The 27,579-nt window shown below is 37.9% G+C and overlaps 2 protein-coding genes across 4 annotated transcripts in view; both read right to left on the bottom strand.

The window, feature by feature from the left end:
- The window catches only part of LOC119503974, a 102,954-nt gene extending 82,821 nt beyond the window's left edge, over positions 1 to 20,133 (bottom strand). The window contains exons 1-7 of one of the 3 annotated variants that reach the window (XM_037796062.1): positions 19,927 to 20,133; positions 16,020 to 16,081; positions 15,415 to 15,452; positions 14,062 to 14,111; positions 13,514 to 13,893; positions 13,282 to 13,396; positions 13,145 to 13,183 (exon numbers count right to left, since the gene is read on the bottom strand). In XM_037796062.1, coding sequence (XP_037651990.1) covers positions 13,176 to 13,183; positions 13,282 to 13,396; positions 13,514 to 13,893; positions 14,062 to 14,111; positions 15,415 to 15,452; positions 16,020 to 16,081; positions 19,927 to 19,978 — 705 coding nt within the window. In that variant the 5' untranslated portion in view covers positions 19,979 to 20,133 and the 3' untranslated portion in view covers positions 13,145 to 13,175. Of the gene's footprint in view, positions 1 to 12,705; positions 13,184 to 13,281; positions 13,397 to 13,513; positions 13,894 to 14,061; positions 14,112 to 15,414; positions 15,453 to 16,019; positions 16,082 to 19,926 lie in introns of those variants that run through there. The other 2 variants (XM_037796061.1, XM_037796060.1) reach the window with 2 other exon arrangements.
- On the bottom strand, positions 3,950 to 7,171 carry LOC119503979. The gene is made up of 3 exons (XM_037796069.1): positions 6,682 to 7,171; positions 4,889 to 5,065; positions 3,950 to 4,743 (listed from the first exon to the last, which is right to left on the bottom strand). The coding sequence occupies exons 1-3, from the start codon at positions 6,724 to 6,726 to the stop codon at positions 4,138 to 4,140; spliced, it is 828 nt and encodes a 275-aa protein (XP_037651997.1). The 5' UTR covers positions 6,727 to 7,171; the 3' UTR covers positions 3,950 to 4,137.
- Positions 20,134 to 27,579: the final 7,446 nt, after the last annotated feature.

Raw genomic sequence — 27,579 nt, 5'->3', positions numbered from 1 at the left:
TTAGTGGTGCTAAAACAAATTTGCATTAACGTGTTATTATCACATTAACTTTGACAGCCCTGATAATTACAATGTCCTGATTTAAAACTCTGCTATGCTATTTTGATGTGGTGTCATAATTAAACTTAATGTTAACCTTAATGTTGATATGGCACTCTGATTAAAAAGAAAATTTAAAAGTGGAACTTCATATCAAAAAGGTTGCTGACCCCCGGTGTAGTCATAACTTATACACTTTCCAATCAAATCCACGTCATGCAGTAGAAAATTGATTTAGCTGCTAAAGTCTCTGGACTCAACTGTGATATTGGAGATTTAATATAAATCTATAACACAGAGATATCCCAGTGATGATTTTGATTTAGAGCTTGTAGCAGGTTGAATCTTTGCCACTGAGACAAACCCACTGGAGGAAAAAGACAACATGAAGTCACCTGTCAAAACGATGATTCAGTGTTAATCATAATAGCTTATGTTCAATAAAAAGAAGAAGTGTGAACAGTTTGATGTGATTATATTTCATGTGCATGAAAAGTTATTTTGCTGTCTGTGGTTGTTTTGTCACATTGTGCTAAAGAAAATACTTCGCTCCAGTTCTGTCAATATATACTGGAGCTGTTTCAGTAGCAGAATACATGAACACATACAGATGAAGAAAGCATACATGTTTTCTACATTCTTATATCTGCTATATCAGTGCAGCCGTATGAACACGTGATTCCATTTGCTAATTTGTTTGAGTTATGTTAAAATAATATATGATATGCTGCAACATATGAACACTGATAGTTTTTCTAGGAAACAACCAATCAGAGCTGATCTGGAGTCTGCCATCTCTGAGCAGCTGTCAATCACTCGCAAACTGTGATCAAACGGTCAAACTAGGTAGCGCTGATCAAATATGAATCAATATTCTGTTACTGTAATGCCTATTTCTCTCCTCAAATGTTTTCAGAAACATCTTGTACTGTTTAATGGTAAAATGAGAAAGTTTGTGACCCGGCTGCCATGTTGAGATCTGTTTAGGAAATATGAAGTACCAGCCGGAGCAAACTTTCTCATTTTGAGCTTGTGTTTACAACATGGGAAGTCGTGTACACAATATGCTCGGCGTTCAAGTGGTTAAGTCGTGAGAACACCGCTGCTAAGCAACGGCAATAATAACGTTACGGTCGGCGTCTAGAAGCCACAGAGGCTAACAATTTAGCGAGCTAGCAAGTGGGTAACATAATGCAGGAAATGCAAAGGCATAATGACAGAGGAGAAAGATGAGGTCAGACATATTATAGTATTCTGAAGAGAAAAAAAAATATATGACTAAAATTACAATATATTATATATATAAATGTACTTCCATGGCCTCTGTCATTTTTGACAACGTCAACAAACATGTCACAACTCAGAGCTTTCAGAAACTTCCCACTTACGACGTCGTGAATACCACAAGAGGGGACGTTCATATGGACTCTTGTCATGAACACGGTAAACACGACCCCATTTGAAGGCACCATATGAGCAAGAGGGTCAAAGTTCAAGACGCAACTTGTATGCATACCGCATTCAAAAACAGCACATACTTTGTAAGAGCAGCTGTAGTACGTACTAAAAGTAAAAAGAAAAAGTATGCGATATGGAACGTAGCCGAGGAATAAGGGAAAGTGATGTACACACGGGGGATGAACAAAGACAATCTGGCAGGGGAACAGGGAAAACAATTTATCAGAAATAAAACGGGAATCACTAAATGAAGAATGAGACAAGGAATGTAACAGAAAACCCAAAACCTAAAAACCAAAATCCTCCAGACAAAACAGAAGCAATATAAGCCACTAAAAAGATGCAAGATTAAGTCTTAAGAAAAAGTCCGAGGGCCTCTGGGTGGAGAACCAGACCGTGACTCTCAGATCTTTCAGTGCATTCAGGTTTTGCTGCTCCCTTACACTGTAGATGTTTAATGATTTTATCTTGTTGTTTTCTTTTTACACAATGTCATACTATCGGTTTGCTTACTTCTGACAGGGAGTGTTTGTACGTTGGTAGGGTAAGGTGCAATGAGTTTTTGTTTTAATCCAACTATTGAAGGTGTGCCAATGCTAAAACAAATGCAGACACAAATGTTAGATGCTAAACTACTGAGTCAACCAGTGTGGCTCTCTGAATTTACAAGCTGTAGGCTATAGTACAGATTGATTGTTCTCCTGTGGAAATGACGGTGGATGATAGTGTGGAGCTACGAATGATGCCACTGAACAGCAGTATTGCTAAAAGCAGTATTTGTCACAACAAATTCAAGCCTGATGTCATGAGCTGGTTCAAGGTTCAGACGTGTTTTTGTATGTGCTGTTGATTCACACTATTCTCCCACAATGCAATGCACAAAGGAAATGGAGGATACATTATGGGGAGGGTGAAACGGCTCCAAAAAAAAGAAAAGAAAAAGAAAAAGTATTAAATCTTAAAGGAACAGTGTGTAACATTTCAGGAGATCCAATAGAGTGCTGCAGTGATGACATATTTATGTAGGCCAACCAGGAATTTAATATCGCATTGGTTTTCTCTCTAAAATGCCAATGGGATTTTTCCATAGGGTTTTGGATTATTGCAGGAAATAAACTCTGTGGCAAACACACGTTTGTGATACTTACACATTTTGTTCAGGAATATAATCTCCACAAAGGAACACTACTTTTATGATTTTTGAAGTGTGAATGCAAACGGTCGCATGAACATGAGTATACACAACGAGGCTGTAAAGGTGGACGAGTCGGCGTGATGACGTTTAGTAGTCTTATTTAGCCACTTGTTAGCAACCGCCTTTTTCAAGATGCATCAAGGCTTAAAAATTCCCGAGTGGGATATTTAATGACATATTTTATGTCGTAGAACAAAACCTTAAAATCTCTTAAGCTTGTGTTAACTACAGACCTTATTTCAGGCGTCTAACTAAAAACCCATTGACCTCCAGATGAGGGAACCGGAAGTGCTAAAATGCTAACTCATTTCCAGGTTTTAGGACTCATTCCTGTAGCACTCTAAAGCAGAAATCAAATATTAAATACATAACTATATTTTCATTTGTGTATAATCACCTGAAACTCAGAATCATTGTGTTTTCGTTAGCTTAGAATGAGCCCTTCATATCTACATAGGGGTCTTTTGCAAGTTTTTTGCACTTTTGGGGTTATCCTCTAGACATGACCTCTCCACGAAGTCTGCCATGTTTCTACAGTAGCCCAGGACGGACAAACCAAACACTGGCTCTAGAGAGAGCCTTTCACGTTTCTACGTTACCTGAAGGCCACCGTAGTTCTCAGACATGCTTGTGAAACTGCGGTAAAGTGAGTCGCAGAGTGTAAAACCGCGGTACCCCACACTCATCGCATCCCCTTTGATAGCCTCGGTTTGATTCATGTTAAAGTGTCCTTGAGGGTGAGACACCAAGTTGCTCCCCGGGTGCTTTACAGCAGCTCACTGCTCCTAAATGCTTAGGATGGGTTAAATGCAGAGGTCAAATTGAATGTATATACGTGTATGTATATGACGAATGTAATAAAGTTTCTTACATTAGAAGATTTATACTGTGTAAAGGTAAATATACATTAATCATTTGATTAATTAAAACAATAATTTGACTTATTTAGACCTCAGTTCTTGAGATATCTTCAACTATATTCCAACAGATTTTTGGGTTATGTCTGCATAATGTCCCATGGTCAGTGAATGAGTTATTCAAAAGCAACTTGTTTTCAACTTTATGTATAACATGCTTTTGATGAATGTGTCAAAGGCCTTGAACATAATAGAAAAGTTCAATTTGACAGCATTGTAGATGAGATGATAGCTGTTTTTTTTTGGTCTTGGAATACTTAATTATCCTCAGTCAAGAATCACTTGTTTGGATGAGGTTGCAGGAGATACAATCAAAACAAAATATGAACCTGAGTTTACATCACTGTTATTTTATTGTGATCAATACATCACATGAATGTGATATCCACAAAAAAGTACAAATTTCAGTGCCTAGAGGGTTACAGTGAAGTTTTTACTGATAAAGAATCATATCAAAAGAGCTCAACCTGGTCACTTTATAATAAAGGACCACAAGAATTGTACTCGATATGTTCCCCCCTTTTAAGATCAAACTCTTGGGTCGTAGAAAATCACACCCAGAAAACTTTTAAGTTCTTTCAAGACACTCTCTTTAACCTTCTCCCTGTTCACATCTGTGCACGTCTCAGATGTTGGTTGTACTTGCTCTCTAACCTGTTCATCATTTTTAAGCAAGTTGCTCAAACTTTCAGCCTCGGCACAGTTGCCATAGGCCCACTCTTTTTTTTCATTTGTTTCCAAACCAAACAAATTCCCACAGGATTTACAAGGAGGCTTTTCTGTTCCGTCACGGATGCTAAACGCCTGGCACCTGACATACGGTTGAAGTTTGACGGTCCCATCAAAATCCAAATTCTTTTTCTTATTTTGTTTGTAGGTCATCACTGCATCAGCCACCTTACTGTCCCAGCTGCTAAGACAGGACGCGGCAACCATGATTCTCCCGGGCTTAAGGCCTAAACTGGACATGGAGACTCCGTAGTACTTTACTGATTCTGGGATGTTGCTTTGAGAGACACAGATGGTGGAGGGGACCAGGCCATTTGATCCATCTTTCTCCAGTTTCTTGATGAAGTCTTGCAGCGTCTTTATTATTTCCTTTTCGTCATTCTTTTGTCCATGCAGGTGAACAATCTGTAAGAAACCACAAATATTATCAATATTATCAACACCATTGATGTACAATAATCATAAACTGTAATATTTTAGGATGTTTAGGTGAAGTAGCAATTCTATACAACTTTACAAAGAAGAACTGAATTATATTTGACAATCTTACCATGTCCAGCACACATGAGAATGGACTCCGCTTGGGTACTTGAGAGGAATAGAGGTCAAAAGGCCGAGGGTAGTGGTCCTTCAACATTTCCCTGAGTTCTTTATCATCATTCACAAGAGATTCTGGGGAAAATTCTGGATCGTCTAACTTTCCAAAAAAGAAGATGCTGTGAAGAATCTGTAAAGTCAAAACACATTCAAGACAGTTATTACGCATCTTTGTTGAATAATTGATTGTGATTGGTCAATTACAGCGTTCTACAGTCTGTTATTTCTTTATATCAGACCACTGCCAAAGAACGTATATTGCTAAGAAGCGAAAGTCAATTGTTCGTTCCATTGCAAAGTCAGCACCCAGCAGCAGAGCTACACCACCGCCATTTTGGACTGAAAGCGTCCATCAGATGCCGGTTAAACGTCTGCTTACAAAGTGCCGTAAACCAAAAAAAATATTTCTAATCTATTGTCATAATTTTAATGTCTCTACCTAAATGGCCTGTGTTGAACAATACAAAATGTTATAAATATGCATACTATTATAAAAATTTACTTACTGACTTATTTATTTATTAAACTTTTTTGCCCGACTGCTTCCCAGAGGAGCATAAAGTGAGCGATGGACATAAATAGAAGTTAGAAAAATCCATCACACAGATTTTGAGAGCAATCTTAAACTTTTTCATGTCAAGGACCTCCAGAATCTACGTCCAACAGACCACAGACCATGGATGTATAAGAGGTTGTGCCCTGTGCTTTTGCCCTGCGTGTTAGTAAATAACTTACAAATACATTATGTTCTGTTTATGTCATGCTACTAGAACTACTAGCTACTGGCCGATAGCTGGTTGTTTGGGAACAGAGATGTTCATCCACCACGGTACAGGCTTACAGCATACAGCCCATGGGTGTATTATAAGATAATAAAAGTGATGAATTACAGTCAATATATCCATTATTACAGCCACATACAGCTAGCAGGAAGCCGGCAGAACCGGATATGTCAAATGAGCGTGCAGGAAGGTGCAGTTCCGTGGGTCTGATGCCCGTTCATTATGCCGAGGAAAATAACTCTGGATTCAGCTATTAGCTAATTTTACGACTTTAAGGACATAACGATTTAAAAGACGGCTATTTAAGTTTTCCTACTTAGTTGATTTACCTCAAAAAAATGGCTTTGGAGAAAGCATAAATAAGTTTCACTTTCAGCTCAGTTTCCCCGTCGGAAAGGAGAAGGTCTGTCTGACGGCAAGATAAAATGGTGAAAATATTCTAAATATAGCGTACATTTAAACGGTTATACATTTTTTTAGGTGAACCTTTCTTTTAGGTTTTAGGTTTATGTTTTTTTGCCATCCCCGTCCCCGTCCACAGCACTGCATTGCTTTGCTCCGATGACGGTGCTCCAGTCTTTTTCTCCAAGCTGGGGGCGTGCCAACCATCATCTACTGTAAGTAATACACTGACTATGGATAAGTACCTCATACAACCCCACTTCAAAAAACACCTGTACTATCCATTTAACTAAGTAGCCATGTAATAAGCAGAATAATGTACAGCAAGCCGGTCATTGTTGCAAAATAAACCCCTTCAGGGCAATGCAAGACCCCTCCGTGATCACCCTGTCAGGGTTTATTTCACAACGATGACCGACTCGCTGTACATTATCCCTTAAATATCGCTTTCCGTGTTTGTGTGTAACTGAGAAGCATTGTGTGTACAACATACACTATGACAGGGTATTATGTCCAAAAACAGAACATTTCAAAAGTTCATTACAGTCCTCATCAGACGTACCTCATCCAAAAGCAGTGTAGGGTGTTCTACAGTCAGAGTCACCATTTTACAGATAAGCAGGAAAGCACTCCTTCTGAAAGATAGTTTCTTTTTCAGAAACTCTTCTTCTCTAAAATAATAAAAAATTAAATATTTGAATAAAAAAGCAGGATGCAGCAATAACAACTTGTGTTTCAGTAAATCAGCTCACTCACCTCTTTGTATCTTCTGTCGATGTCCTCCTGTTTACGTTAGTAGCCTGATGCAATCAGAAATAATACACAGCACATTACAACAATTACACTGACATTACATTAAATTAGCAATGTAGAAATTAATCATAAAGATATAAAATAATGGCAAAGAGAAGCACTTAAAAGCAGCTACTCACCATTGTCAGTCGAGTAAATGACACAGAAAGAAGGAAATGAAGCCCTACCCCCTGATTCAAACAGACACTCCTTGATGTGATGAAATTGCCATGACAGTTACAATAACATATGAATAAAACTTGTCATACAAACATTACATCTATTGAATGCATCTATTGTTTTACTGGAATGACATAGTTCTGGCAGCAGGAAGTCTTTTAAAGTACCTGTATAAGGAGTGCTGGTGGATACACATAAAGAGCACTAAACCCCTGAAATTAAAAGCTGTTTACACCAAAAACTAATACATTGTTTGACAAATACAATAAAACTAGAATTACCTCCTCGTGGTTGTATGCCTCTGCCAACCAGTCAAGTTGCAGTTTGCATCCATGTCTGTCCAAAATGTCATCACTTCATCATTTTATCCTGTTAGACATTTGTGTGAAATTGTCATATTTATCATATGAATTCTAGAGTTGTGGCCAAAAATGTGTTTTGTGAGGTCGTAGTGACCTTTGACAACCAAAATCTAATCAGGCAACCCAATCTCATGGCAAAAAGTGTAATAGACCTGCCTGTCCACCGGAAGAAAGCATGTCAGTGTCACATTTTGCCTCGCCGAGGCGCGAATATTACAAGCCTTGCATGAAGGTGCAGTGTTATGAAGTGATGCTTGTCAAGTGTTTTCCGTATTCCGTACAAAGCTCCAAAGCTAGTGACGTAGTATAAAAAGGTAGAAAGACCACTTGTGGTGGGCGGCTGGTGTTTTGTTTTGTAAGTTGCGTTAAAGACATTTGTAGCGTGTTTTCCGCATTGATGTTATGTAGTTTCTGTACATGTTTCACTTAGTTTACGCACTTATTTTAAGCCCAACCATGACGTTTTCCCTTACCCTAACTAACTTACTTAACTAACTTACCCTTATTGTTGCCTGATCCTAAATATGTGGCTTTGTTGCACCCTGCTGGTACTGCACGTTAATACAGGCGTGTAATAATCACGTCTCTGCGAGGCGAAATGTGACACTGGCACGATATCCCCTAGTGGACAGGTGGGTCTATTACACGCTTTGGTGTGATATCAGGTTGAACTAGAATGGCACTCGGAGAGCGCAGACCTCCGCCAAGGTGCCTGAGTTTGAAAACAGATCACAGCTCACAGCTGGCGGTACCGTGAGGTGGGCGGTTTATTATTAACACGGTGTGTTTCCATGTAACGTATCGGCGGATGCCTCTCTCATTCAGCAGCCTTGTTATGTCTGTATAACGTTACACTACGTTGTCTCTCATACTGTCATCTACCGCTTTTTTTTTTCTCACCGTGGATGGATAGCAGCTCTCGCACCTCGATGTCTCGCCACACATCCACACACATATCTCTCTGCTCTCAGAAGGAGGTGGGATCACGCATCATCAACGCGTCATCAGTTACACTGTGCATGTGTTATACCCTGAAGACTTAAGGCTCAGGCTGATCTGAATCCTTAAAAATATTCCTGAATCCGGATAATGATCTGGATCGCCACCAAAATCGAATAGATTGTTCATTGTGCCACCGCCACTCCTCCAAAAATGTCATTCAAATCCATCGCAAACTTTTGGAGTAATCCTGCTAACAAACATAACGTAATCAGGTCATCCTTGAGTCCAAGTGGACATTTGTGCCAAATTTGAAGAAATTCCTTCCAGGCCTTCCTGAGATATCACATTCACATGAATGGACCGGGCAGATAGACAACCCGAAAACTTAAACTTAAAAAGTCTTAAAGCTGCAGTAGGCAGAATATTTTTGGCATAATAAGCTTTCAGCATATTGTAATTCAAGTGTTATGAGAGAAAACTAGACTTCTGCACCTCCTCTCTGTTTCCAGGCTTTAAAAAATCTAGCTTGTGACGGGAGACTTTGGCCAATCACAGGTAATTTCAGAGAGAGAGCGTTCCTATTGGCTGTTCATTCAACAGAGGCAGCTGTCAATCACTTACAAACTTCCATCAAATAGTCAAACTAGGCAGTGCTGATCAAATATGAATCAATATTCTGTTACTGTAATGCCTATTTCTCTCCTCAAATGTTTAGCTGTAAAATGAGAAAGTTTGCTCCAGCTGGTGGGCGGTGCTTGGTATTTCTTCAACTGATCTCAACATGGCAGCCGGATCACAAAACTCTCTCATTTTACAGCCAAACAGTACACTAACATAATTTCTGCCAGGGATCAAACTGCCAGCCTTGCGGTTAAAAGACGACCACTCTACCCACTGAGCTACAGCCACCCCCCAAAACATAATGCCTCCGGCCATAGAACCTAATAGGAATGCAAAATATTGCAACATTTCATTAGCTAGAGAAGTATTTTTTATTTTTTTATTTTTTTAAATATCCAATAACTTCATTATTGTACAGTGTAGTACCATCAAAATTACTTTACACATCAATGATCTCCTCAATGTTGTACTACAATATTTTGTTATTGTTTTGGAAAAATAGGATTTTTGCATAATTTTGGTGGCACTACACTTTATAACAGTGAAGTTATTGAATACTTTTCCCAATAGAAATTCACCAAAATTATGCAAAAGCATATATTTCCAAACTAAGTGTTGTAGTACAACTATGAGGAGACCATTGATGTGTGAAGTAATTTGGTGGTACTACACTGTATAACAGTGAAGTTATGGAATATTTTTATAGCATCTCTTTTCGGCGTTGCCCTTTGTAGGCGGCCCCTGACCACTCGTCTCACAGCCGGCTGCGCATAGAGACCAATGTTATGTGTCCAGGTAGGAGAACCGATCGTTGTGATTAAAATGAGGTTGTAGCTCGTTGTCTACCTATGTTTAGAAAGAGCCGTTGTTTGTATTTTAACAACGTTTCTGTTATGCGTTATTGATCCAGGAAGTTTGAATCTTCCAATATCTTTCCAACTTTACCGAAGTCAATGACTTGACTGTCAGGAATGATTGGAGAAAGTTCACTATGAAGTAACTCGAGTTAATAACATTTTCTCCTGGGGGTCTAGGGGGCTCTGTAACCCTCCATCCTGTCACTCATAAAAAACTTTTGTTAAAAGCAAAAGTGGAAAAAGTACTCAAGTTTCTGTTAAATGTTAGATATAAATGTTTAAAATGGTCAGTAAATGTGATAATTAAAGATTTAGTTGCATTAAAAGTTCTTCAATGAAGATAAAAGTATCTTCATTGAAAGAAAATTTGTTTGCAGCCCGGTTTCATACAAAACACCCAAACCCCTAAACAGTGATGCATAGCAACAAACAAACAGAAGGACCTGAGGCCTGTTTCACAAAACCTAGATAGGGGATTAAGCTGGGATTTTCCAGTTATCCTGGCTCAGTTTAGCCTTGACTCGGTTTCATGAAAGCAGTGGCACATAAATTACCATGGAGATGTATTCTGTGCAGCTAGCCTGCTCCAGACCAGGCTAACAGCCAGGCTTGATTTATCCAAATGTCTTATCTGCTCCGTCAGCAGTCACTCCGATCAGAAACCAATGTGTTTTTTACAATTAGTCCATGAACTTATGTATTTTGCCATATTTTTATCAACCTGCATTAAAATACCATATTTTAATGCAGGCTAATAAAATAAGTACTTGAATACATACCACCATTCAGTTAAGTACAGTTATTTTAACATTGTGGTCATCACTCATTTTTATTTTTATAATCATTCATGTGATAATCATTATTACGGTTATATTGTGTTTATGAAGACTGCTGTTCATATTGTTGTTAGAGGTTTGATGAATATATTATTGATTAGAAATGTCTGATAAAGTTCACTGGACCAGTAACTATATAGTGTATATTCATGAAACAACAGGGAGAGGACACCACAATGCTTTTTGACCTTTTATTTTTCTTGGATCACTTGTCTGCTGATTAATACATTGTGTTACTGTGTATACTTGCAGTCAGTGTGGTTTTTTTTTAAGTGTGTGCTGCAGGAATTATGCATAGTGTGGATGTCCTACACGTAACACTCACTATGTTGCCAGGCTGGTTTTCAGTACAGTGTCTGGGTCTTGTTAAAAATTATGTTTTCAATGAGCACCACATCACTGACTTCTTATCCATTTTGGACTAAATAAGTATTTCCACTAGATTGACATGTATGCTATATCCATCCAGCCTTCTTTCTTTCTTTCTTTCTATAATATAATAATATAATCTTTCTGGTCGTAATAGGGCAGACCACGCACAATTCCTGCAGTGCTTAATGTGTTTTAAAGAATTGACAAACTGTTAGATGTCTGTAGGCATACAGAACACACTTAAAAAAGCAAATATAGTTTGCAGAGGTGAAAATATCAATGAAAAAAGTGATTTATTTAAAAAGAGTCAACGTTTAAAATCACACAAAAAAAAAACCCTGCAGGACTTGGACCGAGATATGGAGATAAAAAGACAGACATTGAGGAAATTAGAAAGAGAAGTGGTCATTTTAACCGTTCACCGTAAGCATGTGTGTAACATATATTAATCATTGTTATATATATATATGGCAGCAACTCAATATATTTAGGCATCTAGAGGTGGTGAAGACGACTTGCTGAAGTTCAAACCGAGCATCAGAATGGGGAAGAAAGGGGATTTAAGTGACTTTGAACGTGGCATGGTTGTTGGTGCCAGACGGGCTGGTCTGGGTATTTAAAAAACTGCTGAACTACTGGGATTTTCACGCACAACCATCTCTAGGGTTTACAGAGAATGGTCCGAAAAAGAGAAAATATCCAGTGAGCGGCAGTTGTGTGGACGAAAATGCCTTGTTTATGTCAGAGGTCAGAGGAGAATGGGCAGAGTGGTTCGAGATGATAGAAAGGCAACAGTAACTCAAATAACCACTCGTTACAACCAAGGAATGCAGAATACCATCTCTGAACGCACAACACGTCCAACCTTGAAGCAGATGGGCTACAGCAGCAGAAGACCACCCGGTACTAGCAAGGTGTACCTAATAAAGTGGCCGGTGAGTGTATATATATGCAATACGAGAGTCCTCTCTTATCTTCAGCAAGGGACTCAGGCAACCCTGTCTTGTGGATCGACCAAGAGGAAAGGAAGTGTATTTTTCAGCAAAACCTTTAAATCATGGTTAATAGGTTGGATTGAGATCTGGTGACTGTGAAGGCCTTAGCATATGATTCACATCATTTTCATAAAACCTTTCACTGACTCCTTATTCCATGCATGAAACTGTTTCCATTCATAACATATGATCTGTCCACTGATTCATTCAGGTTTTTCCTTCAATCTGTCACCAGTCTACACAACATTAAAATTGATACATACAGTATATACATATATATTGACACATATATATACCGATCAGTATGGGTATAACAATACAAAGATACGATACAATACGATTTTCATGGTTCCGATACGATTCAGGACGATATTTGGCTCATCTAGAGCGATACGATACGATTCAATGATTTGAAATCGATACTGTAACTTTTTTGCCAAAAATTCCGTCTATGTGATTGTGAAATAAATAGTTGGATACTGAACATTACAGGTTGGGATTCCTCTAAGTTTTTCTTGTAAGGGAATCAGGGATAAATTAATTATGGATATAAACAAGTAAACAACGATTAATGGCAAATACATACACATTGTATTTGAAAATAATAAAAAGTGCAACTGCAGGACCTGCTGATTCAGTTCTCAAGATACAAGGCAGTGCAATATTTTAAAATATAATAAACCAACTTCTATTTAAGTTAAATGAACAGTGGTTTAACCTGTTGCTTCTGTCCTCGAACGTTTCGATCTGCTCTGTCCGCTGTCTCTCATCCACCGCTGCTGTTTACACAAGCAGAACGCGTTAGCTCGGCGGCTAACAGCACGTTATAATATCGTGTATCGTATCATATCATGAAATGAGTGTATCGTATCGTGAAATGAGTGAATCGTCACACTACTAGTTTGTTATTTTCTGAGAACACTCCGAACTGTTTGGGATACGCTTGTTTGTAGTGGCTTTGCTGAGTGGTTGGCGATCTCTCCATATAGCAAGAAGGTTCTGGGTTCGAACCCGGCTTGGGGCCATTCTGTGTGGAGTTTGCATGTTCTGTGTGGTGGTTATTCGGCTTCCCCCCACAGTCCGAAGACATGCAGATCCCCTACGACTCTGTAAAAGGAAAATTACTGAATGATTAATTATTCCACACAAGAGACAACTGAAAGAGACCTTAACGTTTACCCTGCAGCAAAGACAAAGATACCCACCTATGTTTTGTTTGATCAATTTGAGATTCTCAAGTAATTCAGATTTTTTTGACATCACCAGTTCATGAAACTGTTGGTCCAGCCTCTTCTGCACTTTTGCCCAGTCCTCCTCGGTCTACACACAAAAGACAATATAAAAAAAATCGTTGTCAGTGCCCACAGGTGCTCAATCATCAGGGTCAACAATCACAAAGCCCTGTTTGTTCCCAGCAGCTTTACTGTAACTTCTCACCATGTGTTTGAAGGCCTCCCCTTTGTAATATCTCTCGGGTGCTGGATACTCTATTCCGTTGCGTTGTAGCTGCCTCATGCTTGAAGCCACCAAATGCAGCTTCTCTCCATCATAGGCATACACCTTTCTGTCCTCACAGGTCATCAGAACGAGCTGGTCACTCGGGCATGAGGTCCCCTCCACTACACCTAAAACCTGCATGCTTACTACTTTGGGAAGGTAGAACTTCCCCCACCCATTCACCTCGTCCTCTTCCTCACTGTAAATGGTGTCGTCCAGGTCTCCTATTGTCAATGTGGCACCAGGTGGGTTCTCTAAGCCAAAAGTCTTGTATCTATACATGGATACATAGTCTGACACCTGTGTCGGGTAATGTGAACCTGCAAACAGATGCCGGACAAGAGGAATTTGATGTAATATGGAAAATACTTGCTTCAAGGTTTTATGACATGTTAGGAAAAGATGTATTCTATATATTTGCACTCTTCTTACTTTGTACTGCAACTGCTGCACAACAATTTCTCTTGGGATACATAATCTTATTTTACCTTTTTCACTGTTGCGCCATGGGAATATATCAGACGGCTGACCTGCCGAACTGAAAGATAGAAAAGATGACAAATGTTTCTTTGGACAATTAAAGGCTGCAAGTCAATCAGTGTGCTCCAGTCCTTTTTTTTCTTTCTTTGGAAGTTTGCTATCCTGAGCAATGACATGGCTGTCCATGGCACTGAGAGGCACCGGATTCAACGGCATACTGCTGGAAGATGTGTGGAAACCCTCTGTCAACTAAGGGCGCTTTCACAAGCCACAGTCCATTTGGCTAGTCCCAATCAGAGTGAAATTGATACTTTTGGTTTGTTTTCTATTTAGTCTGGTTCGGTTTCACAGTGCACAAATCAAAGCGGAACAAATTACAAAAAAAGTTGCTGAGGGGCGTTTACAAAGGAGCAAACTTATCTTTTTTGTCTTGAGAGCTGCTACTTCTATGCAGGGAATCGCAGACTATGATGCTGTCAACGTTTTTTCACTTCGACTCTGCACTGATCTACTGTGTGCACAAATCCCTTCTCCTCCAGTTCATCTTATATTACTTTATAAACGTTACTGTTTTTGTGATCTTTATTTAGCATATTCTGTATGTTCTCTTCATACTGCAGAGGTCCAGGTCAGCAACGTTACTGTTTTGTAATTGTGTTTTATACTACAGTGTTAGTTTTCTTAACAGAGATGCCATTCTCTGTTTCCTGCCCAGGGACTACAAATGTAAACTAGCTTATAGCTACAGTATCTCTGGTACAGCTAAGAAGCTGTGCACTGTCCCTGTCAAATAAATACATGAATAAATGATTAAATGAGTAAATTAATAAATTAATAAATGATTAAGTGAGTAAATTCATAAATTCATAAATTCATAAATTCATAAATTCATAAATTCATAAATAAAGACCTCTCCCACTCATGTTAACCTGTCGTTTACCTGTGTCCATCTCAATAAATGCCCGCACAGGCAGCCTGTATTTTGGTTCGCTTGGAAACAATCCGAGACCGCCTCCCGCAAGAGGACTCGGTTCGGTTGTTTTGGTCCACACCAGAGTATGATTACTGCATTCACAACTGTCCAATTGAAACGTAAAAAGAAAACCTTCTGTTTGTGTTCCACATTTGCTCTGGCATTTTTTGAGTTTCTCTCGATACATTTTGCTATTATTTGTGATGTTGGAAGCATCTTGTAATGGCTTTTATATTTAAACTGCTTTCAAGTTTTCAAACTGGCCACTAAATGCTCTGTGACAGGATACCTGGGAAGACGGGTGTGTTACTTAACACACCCGTCTTCCCAGGTATCCTGACATTGTTCATTTAAACTTCCCTGAACAGAAAAGAAAACTGGTTCTTACCTGCAGCAGCTCCCTGGATCGTTCTCCAGCTCTGTTCTCTGTCAGCAAGAAAACAAAATGTGTATGGTTAAAGTGGTGGAAAAATACTCAAACCTTTACTCAGTATTTTAATATTATCACAGAATCTGGGCCTAGGCAATATACTGTATTATTAGAAAACAACTAATCTAAATCTGTCAAATACATTTTAATAGAAATACAACAAAATACATTGTGCTGTTGGCCTATGGTTAAAATGTGGGCCATGTCACCCTTTAGGTCCCATGTTTGATTTATTATGTGTCAGTAAAAAAATGCCAAAAACAATGTTTAAACGTAGTCCCATTTGAAATGTAGTGGATTAACAGCAGGACATTTTACAAAATGAAAGCACTGAGCTAAAGTGGAACTACAAATAAATACAGTATAGCTAAATCTAATCTAAATATATACTGTATATCTACAGTATATCTAAAATGGTATTTAAATATTTCACTAAAAAGGTTTGTAGGAAAATTAAAATGAGACAATTAAATATTCTATTTGACTACTGAGTATTTAAAGGGTGAATAAATTCATATTTTTTCCATAGCGCATACCACTGTACATAAAATAATAATTCTTACTTTTCTTTCACTTGGACCGTCCGCCATTTTCAGTGTGGCACGCTGGCAGTCTGTTTCTGTGTCTAAAACAGAGAGCTGTTAAATTCAAAAGAGGAATAAACAAAAACTGTATATGTAAAAAAACAAAAACAAAAACAAAAAAACTGATCCGAAGACAGATTAGGAAATAAAACAACAAAAAGTACAATTTCAAAACACTTTTTAGAGTAATTATAATAATCACTTTACACATTCAATAAAAAAAAACATAATTTAAGGCCAAATGATCACATTTCCAAAATGCTTTAATGATTTGTTTTTTTCCCGAATGGCATCATTTCATATTAATGAGTTACTAGCTGTAAAAATTGTGTTTAAAATGTAACTTTTAAGTGATTGTTTATGACAATTAGATGAAATTAGATAAAACTCACTTCCGTGTGAGCTGCTGATTTGCTACGACGATGTTTTCCCCTATTGTGCACACAATACACGCACACACTATTGGGTCATATTTATATATCATAGCCTAAACTTCTGGATATATGCCCTAATCAGTCCATGAGCCAGACCACCAAAATTTGGCTGTTGTGCCACTTTGGAGGGACCAGGTATAATAGGGATTTTTTTAAAGGTCTAATTCCCTAGTGTTGGAAAACGCCTGATAGCATTGCAGCAATGGTAGCTTTCTATGTGCTATCACTCCTTTTTTCATCCCTCCATCATTAAAATTTGTCCATCTTTTTTTGCCATTTTACACACAGATCCAGTATAAAAGAGGGAAACCAACACACAATATCATGAAGTAATATATTGTTGTAAAGCTTAGATTATAATCTATCCTTCAGTCACATTGTCATGACACTGAGGTCAAGAGGATTTGACCTTTGACCTCTAATGCTGCAATGGGGGAAATTCTGAATGCGGCTGCATCCCAAAGCTCTTAATTTTCATTTCCTCGCTCCTCAATCCTCGCTTGAACCAGAAGTTGTTCTGGTGCGCCATCTTGAAGACCGTCCCAAAGCTCTTATTTGTGCATCGAAGAGCGAGGATCGAGGATCGAGGATCGAGGATCGAGGATCGAGGAGGCTTGCCGGAGGAGCGATGAGCAAGGATACACCAGTGTATCCATCACGGATGTTATTACCGACCGACACGCCCCCTTATTGGATATAAGTCACTGATTGGACGCTGCTGCCGACCGGACTGATCTGATAACTTTACCTCTCAACATCACTGGAGATTTATACCGCAGTGAACACAGATCAAAGATTAAACGTTTTATATTTTAGCTGTCTTCTGATTCACCATGTAGTTCAAATCAGTGTTAACTGAAGGTGTGAACAGCAGCAGAAGGACCTGCAGTATCTCTCCTTCACACACCGCCATTGAAGCAGCCTGACACTGAGAGTGGTTTATAAAACCTGACAGACAGACTTAAAATAATTCTCTCCTTTTATTAGAAAGATTTTTCTTTTCATGATCTGTTATTTCCCCCGTTAACTTTTATTAATGATACTATTAAAGTCAGAGAGAGAAGGAGAGTCTGTCTGCCAGCAACAAACACATTTACATCATTTATCCTCATTTCCATTCAGTCACATGAGGCTGATAATTCCTGAACGTCGGTTTGATATGAGTTACATCATTTACATTTTCCCTCAAACATTCAGCCTAGTCATATTCTGGGTTATGAAATAATTAACTCACTATCAGAATATCAATAAATACTGAAACTAACAATGAATAAATTATATAAAGATATTGTTCCATTAGAGATGGTTCCTGGTCCTCTAAGCAGGACTCAGTCCACAGTATAAATACAGACTGCAGCTTGCACTTGTCTTTATTAGTATTATAAGATCAGTTCAGACACAAACAGCTGTTAACAGCTTCTGCTGTCATCAGAAACGGACGTCGTTTCACGTGACGCTTCAGAGGACACGACAGTCTCATGTCTCTTAAAACGTTATTTCATCGTTTCCTCTGTCCTTGCATTGTTTCTTTGCGTCTCTCCATGCTTCCCTGGTGAGAGGGACTAAGACGCAAGGATGAGACGCTTTGGGATGCAGCTTGCAACTCCAAATGCCCTTTTAACTAACTCCATATTGATCTGATGTGCCCATGGATAGTTCCAGCATAAAGAGCACAAAAAGAGCTTTAAATTATATATTATATGACTAACAACAATAACTGATGAGGTCCTGACTCAGTGGCAATGAGTTATATTCCAGGTGAAATGTGAAAATTATGTTATATTAAGGTTCTCAGATAGTGTGATTTGCTTCATACAACATCACTGAATTCACCATTAATTATTTACCTGAACAGTTTATGATATTGTGAATGGTGTCATTGTAAACATTGGCCATTCAAACAGGGACAGACAACACATGCAAAATACATAATTTGGTTATGGAAATTTTTGTTGCGATGGCTCCATGTCTGGAAATGTTCAAGGTTCCAAACTGTTCAAGTGTACCAAGTTTCATGCCTTTATAAAAAAGTGAACATCATTTTCACATTTCACCTGGAATAAAACCCATTGCCACTGAGTCAGGGCCTCATCAGTTGGAACATGTTTATATTGACAACGAGGTAAGAGTGGGAAAACATAAAATAATGTATAGAGAATTAATTTCTTAGTAAAGTTTTTTGAGATTTGTATTATTTTGTGTTTCTGCTGCTAAGAAAGCCATTTACAACTGCCCCAATAACAGAATCCAGTGCAAGGTTCAAAACATTCTATCAAATACAAACTGCACAAAGTTACGTTTATTCTGATAAGAAATGTTGTTATTGTTGTTAGTCATATAATATATAATTTTAAAGCTCTTTTTGTGCTCTTTATGCTGGAACTATCCATGGGCACATCAGATCAATATGGAGTTAGTTAAAAGGCCATTTGGAGTTGCATTCAGAATTTGCCCCATTGCAGCATTAGAGTTCAATGGTCAAATTCCCTTGACCTCAGTTTGATGACAATGTGACTAAAAGATAGATTATAGTCTAAGCTTTACAATGATATATGACTTCATGATATTGTGTGTTGGTTTCCCTCTTTTATACTGGATCTATGTGTAAAATGGCGAAAAATATGGAAACATTTTAATGATGGAGGGATGAAAAAAGGAGTGATAGCATATAGAAAGCTACCACTGCTGCAATGCTATCATGCATTTTCCAACACTAGGGACATAGACCTTTAAAACAAATCACTATGAGACTTGGTCCCTCCAAAGTGGCAAGACCAACCCCCTGGCTCATGGACTATTACACATTCAATAAAAAAAACATAATTTAAGACCAAATGATCACATTTCCAAAAAGCTTTAATGATTTGTTTTTTTCCCGAATGGCATCATTTCATCTTAATGAGTTACTAGCTATAAAAGTTGTGTTTAAAATGTAACTTTTAAGTGATTGTTTATGACAATTACATCATATATTAAAACTCACTTCCTTGTGAGCTGCTGATTTGCTACGACGATGTTCTCCTCCTATTGTGCACACAATACACGCACACACTATTGGGTCATATATATAAAATATTAGCCTAAACTTCTGGATATATGCCCTAATTCCTTTTTATGTTTTCACAAATGAAACCAAAGTTGTATAAATGTGAATCTCTTTTAGATTTGAGCGTAAAGAGTCTGCAACAACCAGCAGGAGGACATTTGTCCTTTCATGTCCTCTAAAGACAGACGACAGCTTCTTTGTAATAATCTCAAATGTGAAAACTACAATCACGTTTATTAATGTTAAATCTGAAAACAATGTAAAGACACGCAAAAGGCACAACACATTTTATGCTTTGTTAGGCTACTAAATTGTTCTGACAGAGATAGACTAGGTCAGACTGAACTATATCAAAAGTGTGAGAAAAATCCTCATCAAACAAAGTAATAAATAATAGTTACCACACCTGAGTAGTAGACTGAAGCCTTGGCTGTCTTCGAGGAAAATCCCGTTCCCATCTCTGGATGTATAAAGACAACAGAAGGTCTGAAGCCTCAGTAGTCTTCGAGGAAAATCCCGTCGCTATATGTATAAAGACAACAGAAGGTCTGAATGTTGTCGTGATTATTGTCGATGTGAATGTCGACACTCCCTTCCTTGTTGCGCTGCTGCCTTCGAGTGCTCATCAAATGTTGTAAAGTACGTCACTCTCTGCAAGTGCCGAACATAAGTTCCTTTCAGACGCTTTGTGATCAAATGATGGATGTTATATGCTCATATTCTGGGTCTGTTTTGGCTGGACAGTGTGAACCTCATATAGCCTGTGTAACACTCTGATCTGAGGAAGGAGGGAAGATAATTCTGGGCAGGTAAAGAAATATACCTGATGCCCAATAATGCCTCACTTTATTTCTACAGATCTGGATGGTTTTATCAGCACGTATTTAGCTGGACAGTGTGAATTTCATACATCCACTAGATAGATAGAGAGATAGATAGATACATAGATAGATGGATAGATAGTAACTTTATTGATCCAGAGGGAAATTCAAGTTTCCAGCGTCACAGTTCCATAGTGCAAAAACATGTTAGTAAAAAGGCAGTAAAAAGGTTAGTAGTGCATATTACAAATAAAATATACCAGATATAAAAATACAAGGAGATGAAGAAAACTTAAAACTGAATATAGTGCAAGGTAACAGCTGTGATACACGACTATTAAAAAAGTGAACTAACATTCATCTTGGCTGAAATAACGGGATGCAAATCTGGGCAGCTACAAAAAATGCATTTAACTCATAACACATAAAGACACTATTTTATTACAGTATTATTACAGGGCTATCTACTTAAGAAATCAATAATTTGACACAAAAACAGTCCTCCAGAGTCTGACATCAGAATTAGGCCCATAGCAACAGCCTGTTATCCATAGCAACGGTCTGCTATGAAGAAATAACAGACCGTAGAACGCTGTGATTGACCAATCAGAATCGAGTATTCAACAAAGCCCTGTATTCTGATTGGTCAATCACAGTTATTTCTTTATATAGAAGACCGTTGCTATGTATAACAGACCGTTGCCATGGGCCCTAATTCTGATGTCAACCTTTTTTGTGTCAAATTATTGATTTCTTAACTAAATAGCCGTGTAATAAGTGTGATAATGTACAGCTAGCGGGTCATTGTTGTGAAATAAACCCCGATGCCGGCTCGCTGTACATTATCCCTTACATAGAAAATGTTTTAATTTACATCTCGCTCTACATCAAAATAGACAATCATGAGATATACAGTATGATGCCAGATGCTTTTGATTACAATAAGCATAAGTAAAGAGTGAAAATGTTAAAAAATGCCCTATCTTGCATTGTTGAGAAAACGTAATAAACAAACAAAAATAGACACTTGATCCTTGGCCCAATTGTTTACCAGATTTAATCACAATCTCTTACCAGGTTTCAGAGATATCTCACAAATAAACAAATGTGAATAACCTCTTTGGCCTACAGGTTAAATGAACAGTGTGTAACATTACGGGGGATCCGAGAGCGGGTCCTCTTCACGGAGTCTGCCATGTTGTTCCGCCATGTTTCTACAGTAGCCCAGGAAGGACAAACCAAACACTGGCTCTAGAGAGAGCCTTTAGTGTTTTTACGTTACCTGAAGGCCACCGTAGTTCTCTGACACGCTTGTGAAACTGCGGTAGCCTGAGCAGCAGACTGCAAAACCGTGGTACCACCAGACGTCTGACTTCTGTTGCCCCTAAAGTAGCGTTATTATGGTAAGGATGGACTCTAAGCGAGGCGAATGGCGTTACCACGGTTTTGCACCCGTGCCGCTCACAGTCTTGGAAAGGGAGGATTGAGCGGAGGGGTACTCAGTTGGTTGCAATCTGCAACCACACCACGAGATGCCACCAAATCCTACACACTGTAGCTTAATGTGAATTGTAGTATTGATCTGACTTTGTCTTGATTTATAATAATCACAACCTGAAAACCGGGACCACAACATCTGTGTTGGTTTTACACTTTTTAAACCAGTTTATAACAATCTCAAACATCAGGTTGAGATTAATATAAACAAAGATAAAGTGAAAATATCATCCTCTTCTGGCAGGTGCAGTAGAGTCTTTGGTGACCTGGAGTAGCCCTCCCTCAGAGACTTCATGAGGGCCGATGCAAATGCTGGGGAAAGGACTTTTTATTTTTAGTTCACATTCAGTGATACTACTGACTCATGCACTGACTTACATAATAAATATTTAGGGACTGAGAAACTGCTAAAGGTACGTTGGCTCCTCCTTTAAAGGGCGCGACTACTAAGTGAAACATGTAAAAAGCAGATTCACAGTTCACAAGATGTTTTCTAGTACTGTGTAAAGTATTACAAAGCTGCTACCTTGTGGATAAAAAGGGACATTAACCATTGACAGGATGAAATATTCAATAAATACTTAGTTCCCGGTTGGTTAGTTAAACCAAGTTAAAACTAATGCAGGTTAATGTAACATAAAAAAACCTACAAAAATTCTATCTTCATGAAGTTTATGTTTTTGAACCGTTTTAGAAAGGCAATTGTTTTTATTTTAATTATTATTATTGGTTTTGAGTCTGCTGGCCCCATTTTTATCACTGAGGTGTGGGCTGCTGTGTTAGACTGCATTAGTTTTCTTCATACTTGTTCTTTCACTATCACATAATATGTATGTGCTGAACATCCATACATACTAAGGAGGATGGAAAGTAGAGGATGAGGGAGTGAAATATATTATTTGTATTAATTAATTAATATATATATATTATATATTATTACTTAATTTATACTGATTTGAGTGCAATATAAATACGTTTTGTTGTTAAGCTATTATTAGGTATATTATTGCGTTTCAAATTACAAAGATGACATTTATATGTACCACCAGAGTATTTCATTGCTGGAGTGAAATGGACCCTGAATAAACCAAGCACCACACTGAAGATTGGACCGCTAATAATGTTCAGCCACACACACAGTATGTTGTACCTGTTTCAGCCTCATTGTTGTTGTTTCTCCCAACAGAAGTGGATGTGCACAGCAGGGAAAAATGCAGGAGTGCCGTGTTCTTGGATGTCCAGGACATGGTTCACCATGCGCTGCCACTTGGCCTCCATCACATGTGGATCTCCATTAGGAGCGGAAGCTGCCGTCCAGTACAGGTGGTTAATAATGGCTGGCCTCCAGATCCTCACACCCCCTCTCCTTTGCTGCACCATGCAAAGCTTTCCATAGACCTGTTTCGGAACAGACACAAAAATGAGACAACCAGCCTAAACAAAACTACCAACCTGAAGATACAGTACATGTTTTTCCCAATATGCCAGATGTCAAAGAAATGGTTTGTTCCTTCTGAACACAACTCATCCTGCATCATTCTAAAAATTAAAAGAAGAGACATCACCAGGTTGGTCCATGAAAATAGTAGGGATGGGAAAAAACATCAATTCACCATGCAATTTTTAAATTTTTTTTTTATGATTTTGAAATGGATTTTTGAATGCAAGAATTGATATGTTTGCTTCATTCGAGTTGATGAAAAACTCACTTTTTCAGTGCTTGTGCTCATACATTTGGGTATCTGGACTATAGATATACAGTATATACGTAAATACCGCATTGGCCGCTTCAGCCCTTTGCTGCCATACATCAGTGTCGCCGCCACATTGGGGAGGTCATGACTTGCCTGTAAACACATACAAGTGAACGGGGGAGCTGCCGTTTTTCTGGATAAGGCACTATTACATTTACTTTTCTCAACCGAATTCAATGAGTCGTTTTTTTTATTCAAGGATTTCTGATCTACGAGGAGTAGAATAATAAAGTTTTGTCTTCGGTTACTTAAAATCCCGATACTAAGCTATAATCGCTGCTAGACACTCAAAAGAGTGTGTATCAATGTTAGCTAAGGCTAAGCTTAAAAGTTACATGAACTGAATTTCTTACGTGATGGAAAATGATTAATTTTGCTGAGAGTTAACGTTACTGTTCCAGAACCCAAGACATGCGATTAATTTGTGATTAAATATTTTAATTGATTGACAGTCCTACTTAAGACACATTACACCACCTGAAAATACATTACTGTGCAAACAAAGTCACTTAGACTCCTGTGTTCCCAGGGCCTTATAGGCTTGATATAAACATTGTAAGTGATTGGTAAGGGCTATGCTCACAGTTCAAATTACAAAATAACGAACATTTCAAATGCTGTTTGAATGGTAAAAATCTGTTCAGCCGCTGTGGAGATATCAATGTCTAAAGTCAAGAAAACTGTCTTGCCTGCAAATTTGAGGGCTGTTAGTTTAGTAGGCCTCTACTAGCCTACACAATTGGCGGCTGTGGCTCAGAGGGTAGAGCAGGTTGTCCACCAATTGGAAGGTTGGTGGTTCAATCCCCCAGGTCACATGTTGATGTGTCCTTGAGCAAGACACTAAACCCCAAAGTGCTCTGGCTCTGGTGTGTGAATGAGTATTTACATTAGATCCTGATGGGCAAAGTTGGCACCTTAGCAGCCTCTGCCATCAGTGTATGAATGGGTGAATGCTGACACGTAGTGTAAAGCGCTTTGAGTGGTCGGAAGACTGGAAAAGCGCTTTATAAATGCAAGTCCATCTAAATAAATGCAAGACCATTTACATATTACAATTGGGACAGATGTGTGTTGATAAGGCCTATTCAATAGCCTGCCAATAGTCAAATTGGGTGGTAGCTGGGTGATTTCAACATATTGACCCAGAGAAACATATATTGAACATTTGACCTGTAGGAAAAAAAAATAGCCTTGCTAAGAACATAAAACCATTTAGCTGGGGAACATAGTGCCCTGGGAACATATATAGATACGCTCCCATTACTAATTACACCTCATCAAGTGGCAGCTTTTACAAAATGGGGTGCTAATGCTAGCTAAAATTAGCCATTACGTCTCATCAGCTGGTGGGTTTTACCAATTGATATAATGGAGAGAGGAAGTAAAGAACAACATTGCCCTCTACTGGTCTGTTAAACTGACTACTATAAAAGAACAAAACCAAATTCTAATTCCTACAATGTGACAGAAGAGCAGAACTTTGAGGTGTGACATGACAATAAAAATCAATCCACCCAGATCTCACCTCTCAGACTATCAATAAAACACCCTACACCATTCAGATTTGGTTGTAGTGTCTCTGTAGACATTGTGCCCGTCTCAAATGCAGTGCTGTAAAGTAATTTATTACATTTACTCAAGTGCTTCAGTACAGTTTTGAGGTGCATATATAACTTATACTTAAATAATATACATTTTACTCCATCACAGTTATTTGACAACTATAGTTACTAGTTACCTTTCAGGTTAGGATTTTACATACCAAACATATGATTAGTTAATCATGATGCACTGCAATAGATTTAACTACCCAGTGCAATTAGAATTAGCTCCATCTTAGACAAGTGCAACATAAAAGTACTGCTTACCATAATAGTGTACTTTTGCATTTAATACTTTGAGTATATTTTTCTGCTAATACTTCTGTACTTTTATTTTTTTTTTAAAGCAGGGCTTTTACTTGTAAAGTATTTTTTATTGCTACTTTTACTTAAGAATTAAATGATCTGAATACTTCTGTCAGTATGGCAACCAATCACAGGCACAGCTGTCATTAGTGAGATTTTTTAAATACATTTCTTTATCTACATGAAGGGTTTAAAGATAGAGGGTGCCATGTGTTTTTTACATATAATATATAGTCTTCTGACACATATTTTTGAGAGGGCTATATAATAGTGACTTGACTTGAAATCCCTTACCAAAATGCAGTTTATTCAAGTGTGCTATTAGTATACTTCTTTGGAACTTAAAAAAAGAGAGTATACTTTCAGTTTATTTGTATGTACTTATCAGAGATATACATAACAAAAGTATACTTAAGTATACTTGGTTCATACTGACAAGGATACTTAAAAGTCTAAGTATACTTGGCTTATGCTGAAAAGTATACAAAAAAGTCTAAGTATACTTGGCTTATACTGACAAGTATACAACAAAGTCTGAGTATACTTGGCTTATACTGACAAGTATACAAACAAGTCTAAGTATACTTGGCTTCTACTGACAAGTATACAAAAAAGTCTGAGTATACTTGGCTGATGCTGACTAGTATACTTAAAAGTCTAAGTATACTTGGCTTATAGGTCTTTTTACTTGATCAAGATATACTTAAGAAAAGTATAATTAAGTATTCTTGCCTCACAGGCCTACAGAAAAGAATACTTGACTTGTAGTTGTGCTTACTTTTTGATAGAGAAGACTATTAAAGTGTGTGAGTTTGTAAAAGGATGTTTTGATATGAATTTACTTCAATTCATCAAGTTTTTGTATTATTCGTTCACCGTAGAGGCATGCGAGAACAACACATTTTAATAATTTTTGGAATCTCATTAGTATACAAAGTATACTTTCATGAACTAAAAAGCAGGGCAGATCACAAGTCAGTTTTTGCAAGTCCAAGTCAAGTTTCAAGTCATAGAAACCTGGCCTTTACTTTTGTAAGTGAATCATTAAATCTATATCTTGTTTATTTTAGTCTCATAGACACCAGCTTTATATACTGTATAACATTGTAAGATAACCTTCCCTTTAATTTCTGCTTTGCCCAACTCCATATAAAGAAAATTGTGTTAAAAAAAATATCCATTATAGTATTTATAATACTGTATGTGCAACTTTGTATCTTCACATCTTTGTAATTGGACTATCTGTAGCAATATTGTTTGAAATGTTTAATATGTCTGAGCTAGAATAAAGTAAATAGCATAATTAACAAACTATGTGCATGATTCCCAATTATGTTTGACACCCAGGACTTTAATTAAATCACCAGCAGAGGGAGACAAAGACTGCAGGTTTTCGGATGCTGGTCCACAGAAGGGACTAGATGTGATGTCCCACATGTACAATATATCACCATTAACTTGAAGGGTTGTCCCTTTCAAAGTGTTGGGTCTTCAGTTCACACAAGCAGCATCATCGAGTATTAATTCACTGTATCGGTGATGATGACACACTGTTTCACATGACTAAAGAACATGTGATGAACACTGAGGGCCAGTATTTCCAGCTTTCGTCCAGCAGGGAGCAATCTGAGCATCCTTACATAACAGTCTGTAACTATATGAGACAGTAATAACCAGTATATAATCAGTTACTTTACTCTACAGCAGTGGTTCCCAACCGTTTTCCTTAACCCTCTGACACAAATTTGTTCTATGGGTACCCACAAGTCTCCCCTTTACAGACATGCCCACTTTATGATAATTACATGCAGTTTAGGGCAAAAAACATGCAGTCTTTTTAATGCAATATAAATGTGTTATTTCCAACCATACTAAAATGGTGTATTTGAATATTTCTGCATACTGGGCTCCCTAAACAGTATTGGAAATACAGATACAATTGGGTATCACTGGAAAGCTGAGACTCTTGTGGATCCAATGAGCCCTGTTGTATTCATGTGTGATGATGTTAGTCCCCATAGTTGCCATTTCATTGTAGTGAAACCATTTTTGGAAAGCTGACCTCACTGTATAAAATGAC

This window comes from Sebastes umbrosus, chromosome 15 (assembly GCF_015220745.1).
Source record: "Sebastes umbrosus isolate fSebUmb1 chromosome 15, fSebUmb1.pri, whole genome shotgun sequence".
NCBI classification, from domain to species: domain Eukaryota; kingdom Metazoa; phylum Chordata; class Actinopteri; order Perciformes; family Sebastidae; genus Sebastes; species Sebastes umbrosus.
The sequence above is the reverse complement of the archived record's forward strand: the minus strand, read 5'-3'. Positions and strand labels throughout refer to the sequence as shown.

Excerpts from the sequence above, each read along its gene's own strand:
- LOC119503979 (XM_037796069.1), bottom strand. The coding sequence starts at position 6,726 with ATGGTGACTCTGACTGTAGAACACCCTACACTGCTTTTGGATGAG. Across the intron at positions 5,066-6,681 it reads CTACACTGCTTTTGGATGAG|ATTCTTCACAGCATCTTCTT; the intron begins GTACGTCTGATG and ends TTGACTTTACAG. Across the intron at positions 4,744-4,888 it reads TCTCATGTGTGCTGGACATG|ATTGTTCACCTGCATGGACA; the intron begins GTAAGATTGTCA and ends GGTTTCTTACAG.